This window comes from Nycticebus coucang, chromosome 18, assembly GCF_027406575.1.
Source record: "Nycticebus coucang isolate mNycCou1 chromosome 18, mNycCou1.pri, whole genome shotgun sequence".
Classification (NCBI taxonomy): domain Eukaryota; kingdom Metazoa; phylum Chordata; class Mammalia; order Primates; family Lorisidae; genus Nycticebus; species Nycticebus coucang.
In genome coordinates this window covers 73,123,459-73,144,706 of record NC_069797.1, presented here as the reverse complement: position 1 = coordinate 73,144,706, position 21,248 = coordinate 73,123,459, and the positions used below count along the sequence as shown (strand labels likewise).

The 21,248-nt window shown below is 53.6% G+C and overlaps 1 protein-coding gene across 3 annotated transcripts; it reads right to left on the bottom strand.

Moving 5' to 3' along the window:
• Positions 1-2,535: 2,535 nt before the first annotated feature.
• Positions 2,536-21,061, bottom strand: GPRC5C (G protein-coupled receptor class C group 5 member C). 3 transcript variants are annotated; one of them, XM_053569310.1, is made up of 4 exons: positions 20,933-21,061; positions 7,690-8,772; positions 5,170-5,264; positions 2,536-3,099 (listed from the first exon to the last, which is right to left on the bottom strand). In XM_053569310.1, the coding sequence occupies exons 2-4, from the start codon at positions 8,738-8,740 to the stop codon at positions 2,920-2,922; spliced, it is 1,326 nt and encodes a 441-aa protein (XP_053425285.1). In that variant the 5' UTR covers positions 8,741-8,772; positions 20,933-21,061; the 3' UTR covers positions 2,536-2,919. The 3 variants fall into 3 exon arrangements, with proteins under 3 accessions (XP_053425285.1, XP_053425284.1, XP_053425283.1); XM_053569309.1 differs by lacking the exon at positions 20,933-21,061 and adding an exon at positions 15,034-17,362; XM_053569308.1 differs by lacking the exon at positions 20,933-21,061 and adding an exon at positions 14,661-15,075.
• Positions 21,062-21,248: the final 187 nt, after the last annotated feature.

Below are 21,248 nucleotides of genomic sequence, written 5' to 3'. Positions count from 1 at the left end.
TGGCCAGAGACATCCAGGTGACAAGAGCAGGCCCCCACTGCATTCCAAGAACCTGTGAGATCTGAGTAATCCTGGGGCATTGACACCTACTCCTGCCCAGGAGCCACCTTCTGCACTGGCGGGGAAACCAAAGGCAGACAAGGGGACAAGGGGCCCAAGGAGAATGTCGGCAGGCCCAAGAACCGTGCCGAGCCTTCAGTGCCACATGGCCTGCTGACCCCAACACCTTTGTGGGCCCTCCATGAAGTAGTGCTGGACGAAGAGGACGCTTCCCTGCTGGGAACAGCGTAGACATCCTTGTCCCACATGGTCAGGGTGGCTGGGAGCAGGAAGTCACCCCTGGGAAGTCTTGGTTGGTGGTGGGATTTGGTTGGTGGGAAGGCTCGGGGTGATGGTGTAAAGGGGCTCTCCAGTGAAGCATCCCAGGGGCTCAGATCCGGGACAAGAGGCCATGCAGAGCAGTAGTGTGTATCCAGGCCTCAGGCTCTGCTTCAGTGGCCTTCCAAAGCCTGGATGGTGACAGGAAGCCCCGATGAGAAAGACAAGTACAAACTTCTGCCACAGCTTGACTCCCAGGGCTCATGGAGCAAGAGATCCACCTAGGTGCGGAGTGGGACAAGCTGATGCTGGATACCAAAACAGGAAGGTCCACGGCATCAAGACAGGGGCATCCGAGGCCCATCATTCAGGAAGAATGATGGCCCCCTGGAGAAGCAGGCCATGGGGATACGGAGGCTGTGATTTGGTGGGGTGGGGCCAGGCAGGGGAGATGGAGGCTGCTCCTAATCACTGCAGCCACTTGGGACCAGGAAGTTGGGCTGGGCAGGAAGGAGGGTAGCCCTAAAGCCCCAGCCCACACACTCAGGGGCTTCACAGGGCCCCCACATAATCCACTGCTTCATTTGGTGACCTCTGGCCCCTCCCAGCTGCAATGACAAGGACAGGAGAGGTACTAGACCCTGACCAGCCTGGGTATAGAGGAATAAGGACATCAGGGCAACGTGCAGTCCCAGGAAGAGGGCTTCTACCATCTTGCTTTACTTTGCGGGGACTGAGCCTAAAGTAACCAGAAAGAACAATAGTCAAAGGGGGCTGGGCCCGGTGGCTCATGGCCATTATTCCTAGCACGCTGGGAGGCCGAGGTGGGAGGACTGCTTGAACTCAGGAGTTTGAGACCAGCCTGAGCAGGAACAAGACCCCTGTCTCTACTAAAGATAGAAAACTTAGCTGGGTGTTGTGGACACCTATAGTCCCAGCTGCTTGGGAGGCTGAGGCAAGAGGACTGTTTGAGCCCAGGAGTTTAAGGTTGCTGTGAGCCAGAGTGACACCAGGCACTCTAGGCTGGGCAATAGAGTGAGACTCTGTCTCAGAAAAAAAAAAGAGCCAAAGGGGACTGCTTGGGGGTTCAAGTACCAGCAAACAGCTTTAACTAAAAAGAAAGGGTTTCAGTCCCCAGGAGGCTGGTGTAATCTGAACACAGAAGAAGCATAGGAGCAGTTTTATTTTTGTCTTGCAACCTTTCTTCTTTCCCTTGCACCCAAAACACTTTTTCCCAATATAACCAGTGTCAGAAAATAGCTTCAGACTACTTGGGGAGAAACATTCCCAAGCCCGGAAGGAGCAGGACTGGCAACCCCCCTGAGAAGACCTGAGCCAGTGTCCAAGGGTCAGGATGCTGCTGTGCCATCTGCATGGCTGTGCAAGTGCAGCCAGAGGCACTGGCCGCCTTGGGGTGGGCGGAGGAGAGAAGTGCTGGGATGTCAGAGTCTGGGCACCTAGACCTCTCTGGGCCAACTGCTTACCTATAAAGTGTGTGTGTGGGGGGGGTAGGGGGAGATAACAGCCCCAAGGCCCTGTCTAACCCTAAAATGGTACGCTTCTGGGATTATAATCTAGAAAGGAAAGAAAACACTACTCCTGCCCTCTTCCAGCTAACAATGAGCTGCTGAGGAAAGGCTTTTGTTTACCATAAAGTGCTGACCCAGTGGGCATTTCAGTTGCCACCCAGAAATGAAACCGACCAGGACCTGGCCCAATCCTTTGCACCTTTGTTACCCACTTTGTAGACAACTCCTGACCTTCTCTGGGCCCTTCCCTTCCCTGTACTACACAGCATGATCTCGCAGACTGGGGCACAATTACTCTCACCTCATCCCCAAGAAAGGCTAGAATTAGCTGATCTTCCCTCAGTCGCAGAACTGTCTGCTCATGGGCCCACCTTCCCTGTTCTGTCCCCATAGCCACTGGAGGGGGTTTCCAGAGGAAAGGTGCCTGGTTTCAGACAAGCTCAGATGTGGGACTGCATCCCGGACACTGCTGGGCCCAGATGTTCATTCTGGCTGCACACAGCATAGCTGGAGGATCTGCTAAAGACACCTTCGCTGGGCAGAGCCATCAGCTACTTAATGGCATGGAAAGGAAATTCCATAGCAGCTTAAAATGTGAGCTGGATTTGGAGGAAGGGGAAAGAGGAGTCAGTCATTAGGCCATGGCGGAGGAGGGGGTTCATCGGAAACTACGACCCCAGAGAAAGAGTTAATAAAGCAGAAACATGTTTATTAGGCACCCTTGTTCCTCACAGAGGAGCAAGATCCAGGCCCAAAGTGCCTATGAAATCTCCCGAGGTTGCAGGAATCTCCAGAAAATGCAGGCACAGACTGGCCACCACCCCAAGAAGAACACTATTTGGCTGGAGCATGACCACTGAGGTGATCCTGGCATGAAGCCGGAGACTCCACAAACACTGAGGAGTGGGTGGGGGGGCACCAGGACACCCACCCAGGTATTGGCAGAGGGAGGACCTCATGGCTCTGAGGACAAGCTGCCCCGGGCCAGCAAGGAGCGAGGGGGAGCCCCCTGCCCAGGACAGGTCCTGAGGGCCCTCCCCAGACCCACCCATCTCTCCTGGGCACTGCTGACTCAGTCCCACACGTAGGGGTTTCTAAAGACCTGAGAGTTCTTGCTGTCTTTCGGCGGTGTGGCCGCCTGGTGGCTCTGAGCTGAGTACATGTCTTCAGCTCGCAAAGTCGAGTTGGCACTGCCCATCACCTGGCTGTTGGCGGTGGCCCGTGGGAGGATGACGTCGTAAGCTCCTTCGGACTGGAAGGAAGGACAGGCGGTCTCACAGTCAGGGGCTTCGGGAGCCAGGTTCCGCCAGGGCGGATGCACAAACACTCTGCTTCCTGCAGGGGTGTGCCTGCCAGCTCCCTCTCCACCGCCCCTCTGCCCCTCTGGCTGGGCCCCAGCAGTAGCCTGGAATGGCTAACTCCATTTCCAGAAATAGGGGCGCTGACCTCAAGCCCCTTATCTCACCCTATCTCTGGCCATGGGAACAGAGCCCCTGGTCACCTTGGGTGATCCCGGGGGCTTCATAGAGGGGATCTTCTTCTCAAGCCCCTTCCTCTTCCAATTCCTTAGGGAAACCTTAGGGCCAGTGGAGGCCAAATCTTAAGCCACACTGGGCTGCTACAGCCTATCTGGTAAAGTTCTCGGCCCCTTCCTCCAGAGGACCTTTCCCCAAGGAAGCCAAAGGACACTATAATATACAACAGCATCTGGACTGGCTTCCCTTGCCAAGGACACACTTCTGTTAGGCCCTGGGCAGGCCCACACATCTCTGCCCAAGAGTCTAGGCTGGATAGTTTCAACCTGGCCTGCTACTGTGTGGGTGAGATACCGGCTGTGGGGTGGACAGGGTCTGAGGCACCTGTCCCAGCTCCTACCTGGAGGGGAGGTGAATTCCTGCCCCACCTGCCTTATTCCTGTGGGAGACAGTTGCCACCAAGCCTCCGTAGCTCCAGGGCCCCAAACCAGCCCCTGATCCAATCAGATCCAGGTGGTCTTTCCACCTATCTACAACCTCCTATTCCCCTGTGGTCCCTGGAACACCTAGGTCAGTGGCCTTAGCCCTAGGTGTACATCAGCACTACCGGACGTTTGTTAAGTTATACCTCATAGCAGCCCCCTTGGCCCCTGGGGTGGGCTATAATGACTGGGTTGGGGTGGGGGAGAGCCCTGACTTGCAGCATTCTCAGATCTGTGCTGGGTGGTCATACCCAGGTGATAGAGCTCAAGCAACCAAGGTAACATCATGAAGGGATGTTCACCATTGTCTCGGCCCACCTCCGGTCCACCCCATCTACATTTCGAGAAAGTTCCCAGGTGATGCTAATGCTGGTGACCTGAAGACCAGTCAGATCAAATATTCTTGTTAGTCTGGACCAACCCCGCAGCCCCCAAACGCACTAGGGAGTGAGGGGCAACAACAGGGAGGTGGCTACTGAGGTTCTGGTGCTTGTTCTCTCCCCAGGGGGCTGGTAGCCAGAGGCCTCTGCCCATCATTGCTCCAGCTGCAGGTTCAGGCTCAGGGACAGGGAAGGAGCTAGGGCTGGAAGTTCAGACACATTTGCCTCCCCCTGCCCTCAGACTCTCAGAGAGGTCCAGGGAGGGGATGGGAACGCCACCCCGCTGACCTCCTCACTTCCTGTTCCCAGCATCCTGCCAAGAGGGGTCACTGACCTCTCCCCATGGCCACTGCCAGCCAGGAGGAGGCGTGTATATGGAGAGTGGGAATCCAACCCACCTTCTTCCTGTTCCTACCCGCCCCCACTCCTTGGCTAATGGAGCATCTGGTTTCTAGAACCCAGGGGAGATGTAAGGTCAAGACTGGCTGCCCGCTGGTGGGGGAGGGAAGGGTACTTAGAAGTAAGTACCTATTCAGACCAGGCACATTTTGGGCCACTTTGGAGGCACCTGGCTGAGACCCTCTTTTGTCCCTCTCCGAGTTCTTTAGGGTAAGGCTGGCAACTCACTCCAGCTCCATGAGAGCTCATCCTACAATCTATACGCCATCTGCCCCAGGCTGTGTGTGACACAGGCAGACCCCAAAGCTCCAGAAAAAGGGGCTTTGAAGGGCAGTGCCTGTGGCTCAAGGAGTAGGGCGCCGGTCCCATATGCCGGAGGTAGCGGGTTCAAACCTAGCCCCGGCCAAAAACCACGAAAAAAAAGAAAAAGGGGCTTTGAAAACTGGAGCTTTTGGTTCCCTAGACACATGTACCAGATGGGGACTCCTGCCTTCTCCCCGCCACCTCCCCCTACCCCTGTACTGGGCCAGCTGAGGCTGGGCTATGTCCCCCAGCAGGGTCACAGGGCCCTGGGGCACCCACTCACCGGGCCTTTGTGCATCAGGGCCATCTCAGTGGGCTGGTACACACTGGTCAGCAGCTGCCCATTGTACCCACTGTATGGTGACACTGGCCTCTTAGCTGCAAGGGAAAACAGGAACAGTGTGAGGACTCTTGGGCTTTCAGCTCCCATTCCCACCTCCCACAACTCAACCAGGGTTAACAGAGAAGAGGGAAGACGAGGCCATGCCAGCCCCGGTGTAATATCAGGAGTAGCTGACTCTGGAGTGAGGTGTGGATCTGGGGCCCCCCACCAAGCCCAGCACCCATTTGCACAGATGCACAGGAGTGTACCATGCTGCTCAGCTTCCCTGCAGTTTGGGATCCTCCACTCCCACCTAACAGCACAGAAAAACGCTCCGTCAGCAGCCTTCACATCCCCATCCGGCCCCGGGGCCAGAGGCCAAGAGGGCACATGTGCTTTGGGCTGCCTTCCAAGATGGCGAGCCTCCAGCTCTGGCCTCTACTGCTGCGGGCCAGCTGCCAGGTGCTAGTGTAAATAGAGCCGAGACCCTTCAGCCCGAGCCTCTTTATGTCCTCACGGGGCAGAGCTGGGTGCCTTCCCCACACATGTACCCAGAGCCCAGCCAGAGAGGCTGATGTGCGGCCAGGCCTGTGGCCCCCTGGCCAGTTGCCAGAACTCTTTTCAGCTCCAGGAATACTTCCCTGGGCCTTTTGGGTGTTGGTTTCCCAATGTGTTCCACCCTGCTGGGCACTCCCAGGGTGTCCGAGAAAGCCCGGGAGAGGCCCAACTGTGGGGGCTGCACCGCAGACACCCGATCCTACAGAGCTGCGGCACTGCAGCTCCGAGGGACCACAGCCTCCATAGGGCTTCCTAAGTGCTGGCTCACACAATTTATTTTTCCATTTAGGAAAAAAAAAAAAAAAGGAAAACACAGAACCTCAGAAGAGTTTGCCATGAGGGGACAAAAGCTGAGAACTCTTTGGTCCCGACAAACAGGTATACAGAGTGGGGGCAGGGGGCTTGAAGCTCCCCCTGAACCTGTCCTGCCCACACACCCTACGTGTGTGCCTGGGGCCACCCGGGGTAGAGCCAGTGCTCAGCCCAGGTGGGCAGATCAAAGAGCCAGTGCCCAGCAGGTCAAGGGTCACTTCTTCCCCCAAAGCTATGAGGATTTCACAGTTTGTAGAGAGGAGACAGGGATGTCTCTGATTCCGGAATTTCTATTGTCTCCGATTCTGTTCTGGCAGAGGCCCCAGAGCTGAGGCATGATAACCAGGCAGTTAAGAGAGTCTTAAGCTCCCCAAGCACCTGCCACAGCACAGACTGGGGTCAGGGTCGGGGCTGTGGGATTGAGCCCCTGGCTTTCCAGGCCATGTCTGATGAAGGGGCTGCAGCTGGCAGGGTGAGAATGCACAGATGTATGCAACAGGACACACCAGGAGGGGGCTCAGCATGGGGGCTGGCACACAGTAAGGAGGGGTCTCAGCATGGGGGTTGGCACACCGTAGGTGCTCAATAAATGCTGGGGGGGGGTGTCCTTAGGTAACAAATGTGCTGCTGAGCTCACCACATGGTACCATAAGTGCTTTATTAAAAAGAAAAAAAAAAAAAACGAAAAAAGACTTCCTTTTAAAGGAAGCTAGTGGTCAGGTACCTAATAGAAAAACAAGTTCTGGGAGGATAATATATTAACAGTGAAAACAGCGATGCACGCACAACAAATAGCTAATTCTTTAGAGTGCTCTTCATGGGCCAGGCACATGCACTGATTAATATGCACAAGAACCCCAGGAAAGATGTACCTTTTTTTTATTTGTTTGTTTTTGAGACAGAGTCTTACTATGTTGCCCTCGGTAGAGTGCCATGGTGTCACTGCTCACAGCAACCTCAAACTCTTGGACTTAAGCGATTCTCTTGCCTCAGCCTCCCAAGTAGCTGGGACTACAGGCGCCCGCCACAACGCCCGGCTATTTTTTGTTGCAGTTGTCATTGTTGTTTAGCAGGCCTGGGCTGGGTTTGAACCCGCCACCCTTGGTGTATGTGGTTGGTGCCATAACCACTGTGCTATGGGCACTGAGCCAAGATGTACTGTTATTATCCCTGTTTTACAAAGGAGGAAATGAAGGCACCTGGTGGCATCATACCGTCAACAGTGTTCACTTTTAGGGATGGAACAGGATGGGATGCAGGGTAGAGATGGGGAGGCAGAAGAGAGAAGTTCTGCCTTATGTGAAATGTTTGAAATTTTACGATGAGAATATACATGAATTATATAAACATAGGAAAAAATATTTTAAAAAATGGAATTTAGGGGCGGTGCCTGTGGCTCAAGGAGTAGGGCGCCGGTCCCATATGCTGGAGGTGGCGGGTTCAAACCTAGCCCTGGCAAAAAAACCAAAAAGAAAAAAAAATGGAATTTAGGGCCAGTTTGGCAGAAAACCATAGCTAACCTTAAGAACCTTCTGTTTTGCTTAAGAGACTGACTCCCTGTTCTGCAGTAAGAGACACAGGGACCCACGCAAGGCGTCTCCTGGGACCCACCTGCAGCCGGCTCATCCATGGAGAAGGCCTTGTTCTCCACAAACATGCTCTGACCCTTCTGCTCTTTCAGGATGGTCTCGTAGCCCACGCCCCGGGTGGGGTACATATCCCCCTGGTAGCTTTGCTCGGGGCTGGCCTTGGTCACCTGGGAGACCTCAGGGATGACATAGAAGAGGATGAAGGCCCAGGCATTGGCAGCAAGGGCAATGGCCAAAGTGGGGTCATCCCAGGTGGGACTGTTGTGCTGCTTGTTGCCATAGGTATACATGACAATCCACACGACCCAGATGGCAATGGAGGTGGCTGTGGTGAGCAGCACGAAGATGCCATGCTTGTGCCAGCGCTTGAAGCGGCCGCACAGGGTGGGCCATGCCCCCACGAAGGCGCCCAGTAGCAGCAGCATGACGTAGATGAGCGCCATGGCGAAGTCCATGTTGGCGATGGCGCAGGGGGAGGCCGTGGCCCAGCTGGCACTGTCGTTGCCCAGAGGGCCGCCCTCGCCACCTCCCCGGACCAGAGTGAGGATCAGCCACTCCGTGTTGATGATGACCTCCACAAGGGTCAGCAGCAGAGCCACGGTGAAGACCACCCAGCCCCGGGGCCCGTGGTTCTTCCGGGTCAGAAAGTTGAGGGCAAAGATGTGGGCCACCAGGCAGGAGAAGCAGATGGCAAACAAGACCCCAAAGAGGAAGCGCCGGGAGGCACAGGTGGAGAAGTCGGGCTTCACCACGTAGGCGAAAACGAGGCAGAAGAGGCCCAGGGTCCCCAGCAAAAAGAACACCTGAGTCCCCAGCAGGCTCCGCTTCTTGGTGTCCAGCACAAAGGGGAGGCTGGCCACGAGGATGATGGTGAGCACAAATGTGGTGACGATGCCTGCCCCGGCCACTGCCTCCAAGATGATGCCCCAAGCCCCAGATCGGTCACACAGGTTATAGTAGAGGGGGTTGAGGTCTGGGCTGCAGCCAGGTGGGGCCTGGTTGTGGGCCTGGGCCCCTGGGAACAGGAAGAGAGGCAGTCCCAGGAACATCAGCAAGGCTTTGTGGGCAGCCATCCTGGCACCCAGGCCAGACTCCAGTTGGGTCCCTAAAGACAGAGCGAGAAGGAACAAAATCAGTCCTCCAAGGCCAGACTTCAACATACATAGCACAGCCTCCCCATCCTGAACCAGGGCAGATAGTGCCAGTTGAGCATGAGATAGTCCCTCTGGGCTTCAGAATCCTTCTTAACAGAGAACTCCTGGGATACATGGCAACTGAGCAGAGAGGCAAATAAGATGAAGCTCCTACATCACCCCTATTCCTAGCCATGGAAAAGGAAGAAATTGTCATGGAATTTTTGGTTCCCTTCCCTCTACCTGAGTTCAACTCTTGAACTCTTGCAGTCAGGGCTAAGGGGAGAAGGAGCTTGTGAGCAAGTTAAAACCAAGCACCCATTCAACATTTCCTTTCTTCCCTGTCAGATACTAAGTCCATGGCTACTCAGCCATGCATTCATTTATTCAATCATTCATTCACTCAACAAGTACTTAACAAGCACCTGTAGCAGGCACAGCCTGCAGCCAAAAAAAGTGGAGAGTTGAACAACCAAGCAAAATTATCCACACTTCCTCCTCCCTTCCACCACCTCCCTTTTTTACCCTTCATCTTCCCATTTTTCCTGCTAAGTCTCCTCTTTAGAATCCAAAGTTTCTGCCTAGCTCAGATGCTGAAGTCAAGGACAAAATAAACTAATTCCCCAGTTAGTTAATGACTTAATGCAAACATTCTCCCATGAGACATTAACATTTTAAAAGCAAGAACCAGGCAAGGACAATGCAAAACCCAAAGGGATTAATCTTTAAGAGAAGACTTTAAGACACTGTAGCCAGAAGGCAAGAAAGATATCTTTTATTAACATCCAGGATGGAGCATTACATTTTACTCTATCTACTCACTGTAGCTCTACCAAACGCTGATCCCTGGCCCCAATACCAACTGGATTTCCCTGAGTGACGTGGAGGGAACAGGTGTGACACATGAAGAGAAATTAAAGATCAAATCAGTGAGTTTTTCAATTAAAGGCTTTGAATGGAATTGGAGTATGCCTAACAGAAAATTTAAATGCTCTAAAAAGCAAGTTAATAAATTCCAAAATTCTGTGAAATGGAGGTACTGCATGTTTAATTCAGCCAGCATGGTCAAAGAACTAGTTGCAACTCTGTCTCATGGCCCCTCGTCAGGAAGTTTCCAGAAAGACAGCAACCAAGCTTTCCTGGGCTGCTAGTGACCACTAGTGGCTGGTGGAGGAATGGCATTATGTATAAGGCACCATCCTCACTACCTTTCTTCCTCCTTTTGGGGAAGGGGATTTGGAGGGTTGTTTGCCTGAGGTTTATCTTGTTACTATTTTCTTCCATTCTTGGCTTGACTAATTTCTTTTCTTTTCTTGAGATGGAGTCTCACACTGTCACCTGGGCTAGAGTACCATGGCCTTAGCCTGGCTCAAATTCCTGAGCTCAAATGATCTTCCTGCTTCAGCCTCCCAAGTAGCTGGGACTACAGTTGTGCACTATCAGGCCAGGCTAACTTTTCTATTTCTAGTAGAGGCAGGCTCTTACTCTTGCTCAGGCTGGCCTCAAACTCCTCCCCTCAAGCAATCCTCCCACCTCCCAGAGTACTAGGATTATAGGCATGAGCCACTGTACCTAGCCACCTGGCTACTTAATTTCTAATAGGCAAATAAAAATCCTAAATCTCAGTCCATAGAATTGTCTCTGCATATTGACAAGTGAAAAGAACACTTACTAAGTCAGGGGAAATGAAACTCATAAAATTAAGTGAAATTGACAAAATAAAGAGGAGCAATTCTCAAAGTCCTTGGAGAGAGAAAGAAGGAGGGAGGGATGGGGAAAGGAAGAGCAGAGAGAGGGAAGGAGGGAGTGGGGTGGGGCCTTAGTGTATGTCACACCTTTTGGGGGCAAGACACGATTGCAAGAGGGACTTTGCCTAACAAATGCAATCAGTGTAACCTGGTTTATTGTACCCTCAATGAATCCCCAACAATTAAAAAAAAACTTTAAAACAAACAAACAAACAAAAAAAATCCTGAATGGGACATGAAAATATTTTAGGTATTTTAGCCATCTCAGCTACTTCCTCATCTTTTAGTTAAACTTGATTACTATTAACTCTTTTTTTTTCTTTCTTTTTCTTTTTAGAGACAGAGTCTCACTTTATTGCCCTTGGTAGAGTACCGTGGCATCATAGCTCACAGCAACCTCCAACTCCTGGGCTTAGGCATCGCCTCAGCCTCCTGAGTAGCTGGGACTACAGGCACCTGCCACAACCAGCCTGGTTGGTTTTTTGTTTTGTTTTGTTTTGCAGTTTGGCCTGGGTGAGTTTGAACCCTGCCACCCTCTGCCACCCTCGGTATATGGGGCCGGTGCCCTACCCACTGAGCCATAGGCGCTGCTCTACTATTAACTCTCAAAATTAACATTCTTCCATAAACATACTATTGTTTTTCTAAATAACTGGGTGCCAGAACAGCTAGTTTCTCTTCACTTCTACTGCAAAAGCACCATTTCTCTTAGTTTCCCTTACACATTTTCCCCTATAGTGACTTAAATAAGCTTCCATAGGGGACTTTGTGTAATTGTAAATCAAAGTACCCACTGGACAGAGAAGAGATGAGTCAGGGAGGGCTAATGGGGAAGGAGTAATATTGAGCCACTCCAGGGAAATAATTTATGGATAACAACATTTTATGGAATCCTAAATGTTCAATTTCATCTTGGGCATTTTGGGTCCACTAGGGATGAAGTAGTAAATGTGTAAGCGGACATTGAGGACAGACACCGCACCATCAGGCATCTGCACTGTCAAGGCTTCTCCCCCACCTCCACCCCCAGTTTAGAGCAGGCAATTATTCCAAATCAGCAAGTATATTTACTGTGCATCCAGGGGACACGGCCCCGCAGATCTTAGATGCACAGACACAGTCCTGACTTGGTAGTATTTCAATCTAATAGGCGAGATAGGGTAGATATGCAAACAGTTACACAAGGAAGAAAATAAGTGTCAAAGAACAGAATTTACCTGCAGGAGACAGACAGGTGCTATAAGAGCACAGGAGAGGGAGAGGCCTTCCTACTAAGAGCCTCAGAAGAGGCAGAAGACTGTTCAACAGCATTTAATTCAGTATTTAATAAAAACACACCGGGTCCCAGACACTGCCATGAGACAGGGACACAAAGCTAAGCCCTGAAGACTGTAAGGAAGGGTTGAGTAGGTTAAGGGAGCAAGGTGGAGAGAACGGTGTTAAGTCAAACTCTGAGATGAGCCCAAGTTCACGGCAAGAGGAAAAAAAATCAAGTTTGCCAAGTATTAACCAGGTTTGTAAAGAGAGGTTGCAGCTGCTGGTGACAGATGAGAAATTCCATAGGGGAGGCCTTATTTTAATTTAAAGGCAACAGGGAGCCACTGAAGGCTGTTTTCAGCATGATGAGGGGATAGCCAGGGTTGTGGTTTAAGAGATGAATCTGGCAAAAAACCCCAGGCCATTGATTTATTGGGGACACACTCATTCCAGTTTAAAGATCAAGGCCAAAGGTAAATCTGTAATGGCTGGATCTCAGTGATCCTTTCCAAAAACACAATCTAAGGACTGGTTGGATGTGGGCGGAAAGAATGCTAAAGTCTATGCTACTGGGTTCAAATCTGATACATGTAGTAGCCATATCATTCTAAAAACAAGCCAGGGACTCCAAACCAACCAGACATGTGGGTAAGGGTCAGGGAAGCTTCAAAGTTGCCCTTGCTCCCAGCCCCCAATCTCCTCCTGACTTTGTTGTTGGTGACCAACAACTTGTTCCTGTACCCTTCAAGTAGGGAATTCCAAGGAATGAAACAAGAGCGTTTATCTGCCCCTCAATATCTGCCCCTCACCCCTTCCATGTACCATGCTCCTGCCCAGCTACCATGTAACTTACTAGCCTCAGACAAAACAACCTGTTCCCATCTGAAATCTCTTATTTCTCTGGTTCCCCCTGAAATAAAAGGGCAGGTGGGGAGAGAAATACATAGACTCAGGGAGAAAAATTGTCTGCTGCCCAGGACAGGGACCCTTGCAGGAGGCAAGAGAAGGAAGCTCAAAAGAATTCAGCTGCAGCCCTCTGATACCCAGGAATGAACATTTAGTCACCTATTAAGATGGTAGATTAGACCCTGCGCTTAGACTGAGAATTCTGAATCCTGAACATCTGAATCCCCTCTCCCAGGGTCTCAGGTCTTTGAGGCTACTGAACAAGCCCAGAACATAGTAGGCATTTAAAAATCACCCTCTGAACAGACACAGGACAGGTACTGCCTCTGAGTGGGAGGAGGACCACATCCTTCCCTGTCAGTCTCCCCTACCCAACAGCTGAAGCCCAGCCCCAGCCTCAGATTATTTTCTGGACAAAAGGGCCCTTTTGCTTCACTTCCCTGGAATCAGTTGTACAAATATTTTTAATCACCTCTGAAATCGCCCTTTCCCCAGACTCAGCCACTCAGCCTCTCAGCCCCCAGCTCTGGTGTGAGTCAGTCCAATCCAGTTCCTGAATCCCCTTCCCCGTCCTGGCTCCAGAGAGAGCAGAGAGGACACAGCAGGGCTGTGTCAGCCCTGACCAGCTTCACTCAGCAAAAAGTGGCTTCACTCAGCACCAAGGGAGTTAGCAAGGACTCACCTTCCAAAACACATACTTCCTCACCTGCTACCATCTCCAAACCCCTGACATCCCTCCCCCATCATCCTGGAAAGAAAAACACCCAGGTCAGGCTTCCAGGCTCAAGAGTACAGAGTAAGACATAGACCCAAGGCCAGAGGTTACCCTTGAGGGTGCTATGACCATTCACCTGGGATGCTCACCCAGGGGTACCACAGAGCATCCTCCTTCCTCCTGTTCGATACCAGGAAGGATGGATGGACCCACGGACCCACATCCTACCTTCTTCCTCCTTCCATCCATGTCCATTCTCTCTCAGTCCCCGGTTAGGTACCATTGTCTTACCCCTCTGTCCTGGGCTCTGATGTTTACTCCATCCAGTAAGAATAAGATGCTTGTGCCTGCAAGGAGCTACCTCAAAGCCCAGGTTGGGGGGCGGGGCTCTCTGGAACCTCAGCTCCTGCCCTGAACCTGCTGAGACTGGGAAGTCTTCAATCCCAGGGTCAGCTCTGGAATGTCACTCTGGAATGTGCCCCACCCCCCAGCAGCACTCCCTCCCCCAGCCACTTTAGAAGCCATACAGGGGATACAGAGCTCCAGGATTAGGACCCTGGGGTTTTTAAGTTATTAGGGTTTCCTGGGTATAAAACTGCAGGCTTGAGGGCAGAGGTAGAAAGACCCTGGAAAAGCCAGGCAGGGGGTCAGGACCCAGTGGCCAGGCAGCAAGTAGAGCCTGATAGTTTGAAATACTTGAAAGTTTGCTAGTTTGAAATGCCAAACTTCGGGCTTGGAGATTCCGAGTGCTCCCACTTCACTCAGGTTCCCTCTATTCCAACCCCCACCACTGGGGTCTACACCGCCGCTCCCTCCACCATCCACACGGAAAGAGCATAGCCGGCCGCTCTTTCGCTCATTTTCTGGGGAGAGGGAGGGTCACAGAAACCTGCCTTCCCCATCTCAGTACCACGCAGCAGAAAGGAGACGGACCAAACATCACTGTTGACAGTGAACTTGCACAGAGAAGCGATGGGGTGAGGGCGCGCCATGGAGACCCCGACCGTGGAGTCCTTTCCCCGCCCTTCAATCCGAGCTACAACGCCGGCTCCCCCCACCTCCAGTCCCCAGCCGGCTCAGGTTTGGAAACTTTCTGCGACCGAGAGGAGTTTGGCCCGGCGTCCCCCGCCCTCAGAACCTCCAGCTCCCGCCTCTGCCCTCGACCACTCCTCGCCAGCACTGCTCCCCGGGGCGGCCGGAGGCGGAGGGCGGAACGGAGAGGCAGCTGCCTTACCTGGGACGTGCCGCCCGCTCGGCTGCTGCCCGGCGTTCGGAGCCAACTCCAGCCCCAGTAGGGGCGGAGGTGGGAGGGACTCAGCGTGGGGCCAGGCCCAGCTCTGGCTGGGGTGGCAGGGTCCAGGCGGGGGCGCGGGGAGCTGGGCCTGCTTCTCCTGGGGACCCTGGCACAGCCAGCCGCACTCGGTCGCTCGCTGTCGAGCCCGCCTCTCCCTTCGCAGGGCTTTCTCGCGACCAGGGTAGGCTGGCGCCTCCATCACCGTGACATCACCTCCATTCAGTGGGCTAATCTGACGCCCGCTGCGCTCCAGGTACGTCTAATCCGTTTACTCAGTAACAAAGCCTGCCCGGCCCTCCCCGCCCCGACTCACCTCTGGGCTGGGCCGAGTAGCACTTTCCGGCGCGCGAGGGAGCGCAGAGGGCTGAGTTCCAGGCGGGGCTGGCGTGTGGGTTGTTGCTGTTTACTGCCACGCCCCCGCGGCGGGCGCGCGCGCACTCACGCGCACTCACTTTCTGGACTCTGCTTTCTCTCCGGCAAGCGGCGCGGGGTGCAGCCTGGCACCCCCGCGGGCGAGCGCTCCCTCCCGGCATCTCCCAGCGCGCGCGCTCGGCCACGCGCAGGGGTACCTTGGCGCGTCTCTCCTCTCTCGGTGTTGGATACCCAGCTTTTGTCACCTTCGTCCTGGCTCCCCCGCGAGACACACGCCGAGCACAGTTTGCTGCTGCGGGCTGGAGCGAGGCGCACACAAAGTCCGTCTTTGTCACGCCTTCTGCGCCCCCTCCCCTCCTGAGCCTGTACACGTGGACACACCACACACCGAGTGTCCGCCGCTTGCACGCGCGGTCTATCCCCGGAGCCCCAGTCACCAAGTGTACGTGGGATTGTCACCGAGCTCTCCCCTAACGTGTAGACCGAGCCCAGAAAAACTTCGCACAGTGGACGAAGGTCGCCCTGGGCCGGGCTACTCTGCGCCCGCGCTGCCTGCGACCGCTCCAGACATTGCCCAACTCGGAGAGCGCTCTCCCCTCCTCTCGTCCCTGTTCCCTGTTCCGACTTGTCCTAATTAGCCTTCACGGTTTTGTTCCCCAAGGTACAGTGTCTAACCCGGCCCCCGCGGTCTCTGCGCTCCGGGACACTTTGGCCCTGACTCTGAGTCCCGCCCCTCCCGCGGCCAGGGGACCTTCCCGGAGTTCCGCTTCCCTCGTGCCCCACCCCCACTCCCCGTCTAGGGGTGGGTCCGCCGAGTTGCCACTCTTTCTTCTCTGGCTTCTGGAATCTGCAGAAAGGGAGCCGCAGAAATGGGGAAGCGAATTCCAGCTGGGACCTCTCCAGCCCCGTAAACAACAGGAGATTTTCCGGCCGCCTTGCCCCTGGGCTGTGGGCCCCCCGGGAGGTGGGCGGCTAGGCCTACTTAGCTCGCGCCGGAGGCCCGCTGGGGCCGAGGCGCACCGAGGAGAGAGAGGTGCTGGGCTTGGCCAGAGCCCTGGGGACGAGGAGGGAGGGTAGGGCTCTGGGCCTCGGGGTGCCAGTTCTCGTGACGCCGAGGTGTCTGGGGCATCGCCAGCAGCCCGCGGTCGGAGCCAGCCGGTGAAGGGGAGGGTAGCAGGGCGTGTTTGCTCGCTCTGGGGCTCCCGCGAGGGGGAGGGGAGGCAGCTGGTCTTGGGCTAGGGGGTAGCCAGGTTGGGGGAGCAGGGAAAGGGGAGGGGTACCTCCCAGGCCGTTTGTTTGCGTGCCTTGATCTGTGACAACCTGGAGTCTAAACTCTATGAATCATCTGGAGTTGCCCGAGCGATAAACCTCAGGCCGATTTCTCCCCTCGCACACCGGTTTTCTGACTCTGGAAGGGAATGTTTGCTTAGGCTGGAGCTGGCGGTGAAGGCCTGGTTTTCTAGAACCCTGTACACCTTTCTGTGCCTTTCCTTCTCCGGCTGGTCTGGGGTGGCAAAGACTGAATCGGTTCAGTCTCTTTTCCGTCAAATCTATCAAGTATAGAACATAATAAGTAAATGAGGCGAAAGCCATATTAATTAGTTTGATGTAAGCACTCCAAATCGTATAAAAAAATCACCTCCTTGTACCCCATATATGCATAAATGTATTCATGATCTATGTATATATGACTTAATAAAAATAAATAAATAAATATGAAGCACAACAGCACATTGCTTCTGCACAGCTGTCCTCTGCCCCTGGCTCCTTCCCATAAATCCACCTCCCACCTCAACTCAGGGATCCCATGCTGGTATAGCAAATGCTTGTATAGTCTGGGCAGTTGAGGGCTCAGGCTGGAAAGGCAAACAGCTGGTCAGAACTGAGAGGACAAAATCACTGTAGGCAGCAAAGGGGCGGGGGAGGGGCCACTCACCTGGGTAAGTGGGCAGCCAGTGAGGAGCTGGGGAAGGTGTGGGGGAAGAGCCTGGGACGCCTCACCAACCATAAGAAACAGAAGGTGAATAGTGGATCCAGCAGATTTGTTTTCAAGCTTCAGGAAGCTCTTTCCTCTACTTAGATTCTCAAAAAAGGCATTCTTCTCTGCCTTGATGTCCAGGCCAGTGAAAGGCTGGCATGTCTAGTGCCACCCACTGGGATTCATTGGAAAGGGTTCTGGGCACCCCAGCAGCCCAGCCCTGAGCAGCAGACAGCACTGGGAATGTAGGGCAGTTTTCTGAGAGCTGTTTGCTTCTTCCTTGTTCACCCCATCTCACTTCTGGAACAGGATCTGCCTTCAAAGGACAAAGCAAGTCCCTCAGGTCAGAGGACCTGGGCCTCTGGGTCCTCAGGATCTCTGTTGTCCTCTGCTTTTGTCCCCTCACATACCATGCTGATAGAGGTGGGACCCTGCAAAGCTACAAGGAAGTTCTGGAGAAACTGTCCTTACATCCAAGACTCCAACCACAGGGTCAACTGTGCCCCCGAACGCCCCTCATCCTAACTTAATAACCCACTAGGCATGTAACCCATTATGAACTTCATTTTCAACCAAAAAATATCACCTTGAGAAGTGGTCCCATATGGCTGCTGCCCACCTGCTGTTCAAAGAGATCCTGGCTTTGCTGAGTAGAGGGGGAGGGCAGCAGGTCTGTGTTCACCTCCCACCCCCTGCCACTCTCCTATGTGGGGCTTCATTCTCCTGCCAGCAGAATGAAACTACCTTTATTCACTGAAAAGCCTCCTTCTGACAAGTCTGAGGTCCTGGCAAGGCTCAGGGATGACACCAGTGTTAGCTGTGTGGTCTGGGCAGCCCAGTGAATCTCTCTGAGCCCCTCTTTCCTCTACTGTAAAACAGGATGACGATATTACCGCCAAGACAAGCCCTGTTTGCCACGTGCCTCACACAAGCCTGGCATTTACAGAGGGTCATTGGTCAGCCTCTCCTTTCCTGGTGTGACTGTCCATGGTCTGTGAGCCCCAGGCCTTTCAGTTAAAGGGGCTTTAAGAGTTTTTAACACAGACTCCTAAAGAAGCGCTTCCCTGCCTTCATTCAGTTCTGTTGACATTTTCAGAATAGCCTTGCCAGGACCATGCCCTGGGTTTTCACCGGAGTCCTTCCTTCATCCCATCCCTCTCACCCTGCTTTCTCTGACCAAACATTTTAAAAAACCTGGCCTGCCTTGAAGCTTAGCCCAAAAGTCCCTTCCTGTGTGAGGCAACCTTCCTCACCATTCCCAGCTGCCCTACTTCCCCATCTCCTGTTATGCCCTTGTTTATCATTTATCCTAGTGTTCATAATTAACCTTCTAAATTGTTTTCTCCCCAATTAGATTATGTCCTTCTCGAGAGCAGGGACATGTCTCACTCATCTTGTTGTCCCTGGGATCTAGCACACAGCCGGGCACACGGTAGAAGTTTTCAGGAGCTACTTATGGAATGTCCTGTGTTCTGTGACCTGCACTCCTGATCTCCCCCCCTCACACCAGTGGCCTTGCACACAGTGGCACCCTGCCCCACCTCCCAGGCCACCTTTTCTGGGAAGCAGGGAAGCCCCAGTACCTGCTGGAGAAGCCCACCTCCCTTAGGCTGGCAGTGCCTGGGGTAGGGGGCCCTGGCAACCCCTTGGGCCTGGAGGAACCTACCCAGGGATGCCAGGGGGCAGTTAGGTTCCCCAGAGTTGCCTGTACAGCAGGAGTTCTGGATTATACTTTCAGTTTGCAGGATCCTTTGCAGGAGCCATTTCCTCCACCATGGAGCAGGAGTGGGATGTTCTTAGGGTGTTCAGAGTCCCCACCTTGCAGCTGGGCCCCAGGGGAGTGAGAGTAGGCCCTCACTGAGCTGTGGGCGGGGCTCCTGCTCCCAACAGGTAGGGGCCAGGAACCCTGTGCCAGGTGTCAGGTGGCCCACAACTGGCTGGATTGCAGAATTAGCCCTTTCCCCTCCTTGCTCCCAGGCCCTGTGTCTGCGGAGTCTCCTTTTCTCTTAAGCTCAGAGGACTTCCTGCTTAGAACAGTGAGAGCCACCTGTATTTTTGGGAGGACTCAGATACCACGGTATCCCCTTAAGAAGCACGGGGCCAGGAGCCAGGGACTAGGCAAGTTAAATACTCACTCGCCACAACCGGCTGCCCATGGATGAGCCCTCTGGGAATGTATCCGGAAGCAGGCCTTGAGCAGAGCCTGCTGGAATGTCACCTGATGCTGAACCCTTCCACAGTACTGCAAAATCTACGCTCCCTTATCTGGCCTCCCTGCCATGGCTCAGCGGCCACTAACCAACTCCCTGCAGGGTGGGTCACTGGGTTCCCTGAGCTGCCCAGGTCCAGACAGCCTCCCTCAACAGATTGAGCAAATCCTGAGGATCAGGCCTCAAAGCCAAGGTGCAGGGATTCAGGCCACTCAGTCTAGACACCCCTTCCAGAATCAGAAGGGAAATTTGTAACCAGCGTGGCACTTGGTTTCCCCACCTTCAGGAAGAGTCTGCTCTTATGCTGCTCTGCACACTTAGGTGTGTATATCTTGTGTGTAGGATGACATCTTGCCTCCCTGATTCTGCGATAGGCTCTATAGGGAATGGACCGTAGATACCGTACCTCTCTATCCCCGCACCACTTAGCATAGTGCTTTGTACACCCAAAACTTGGGCATTAAATATCAGTGTTCTGATTGGATTGATTGGCCAAGAGCAGGGGTCCTCAAACTGTGTCCCGGGGGCCACATGAGGCGGTGTGATTGTATTTGTTCTCGTTTTGTTTTTTTTTTTACTTCAAAATGAGATATGTGCTGTGTGCATAGGAGTTTGTTCATAGTTGTTTTTTTTTTTTAAACTATAGTCCGGCCCTCCAATGGTCTGAGGGATAGTGAATTGGCCCCCTGTTTAAAAAGTTTGAGGACGCCTGGCCAAGAGTGTGTGGCTATCAGCCTTCTCTGAGGGGAAGGGAGGCCTCAGGATTTAGGCTTTGCTGCTCACACGTGCCCAGTGCTCAGATCCTGGGCTCCCTCTGGCTCCAGAACCCCAAGTTGAGTAGCTCAGAGAGACGCTGGCTAGTGTGATAGTATAATACCCAGAATAGCCTGCCTCTGTATAGCACCATACAACACAAGCTTATAAGCGTCCTTAGGACAGATGTTACTGTCTCCACTTGTAGATTTAAAGATGGAGGTTCATAGCAATTCAGTGACTAGCTGTGGATTGTTTTTAACTCACTGGACTCACCCCATCACTGTACTGCACTCCCCAGGATGCTCCTCTGGCCTCCTGCATAGCCCTTACCTTTTTCTGCCTTCTTGATGGTTATTTATTTACATGCCTTATCTCCCTGACCAGGGTGTAAGCTCTTAGAGAGGGAGAAAGATCCATCTTAGTATTCCCCTTGGTGCCTTGCCCATAGGAGGTGGAACCTCAATTAATATTTGCAAGAGAAGAAATGGAAGGAGAAAGACACCCGGAAACAGTGCACCTATTGTCAAGCCACCATAGGCTCGGCTGCCCTCCCTTCTCCCAACAATCCCTTCGCCTTCAGAAGCCAACCTCCAGACAGTGCTGTGGCAAGGCTGTGTCCCCCGATTGCACCTCTTTGATCCCCATTCCTGTTCTTCTGCTGGTGGCCACTGGCCCGTACAACCACGTCGGCACTATGCACACTGCAGCCTGCCCCACTTGCCAGGCCATTCGAGCCCTCACCAGCCCCTCCAGCCACCATTACCAAAGCCTTCAAAAGTCCCAGCTACTGCCCCTGCCCCTTTCCTGAAGCTATCCCTGACTCTCAAATGGAGCCAGGACCTTGGGGGATGGGGGACAGCCTAGGACCCCAGGGAATCAGACACGTCCACACTCACCAGAGTCGGCTCCTCCAGCACGGCAGGGCAGGGTGGGGCCAGCCAACTGGCTTCTGGGCAGTATCCAGCCCAGCTGTCCCCAGAGCTGCTTGGGCCTGACTTGTCTCCCTCACCGGAAGCCCAGCTGCGGTGTAGCCGGAGGCTGCTGGGAACCTAGCCGCTATTCTGGGAGTGTGATGGAGCCCCGGGAGGCCTGGCAGAGGCTGAAATTTCAGCCCCTTTGGTTTCCACGCTGTCCTCCTCTCCTCTAATGATAAGGCCAAGTTCAGTCATTATGCAAAGTTCAGAACCACTGATGGTGTGTTTGAGGGTCTTA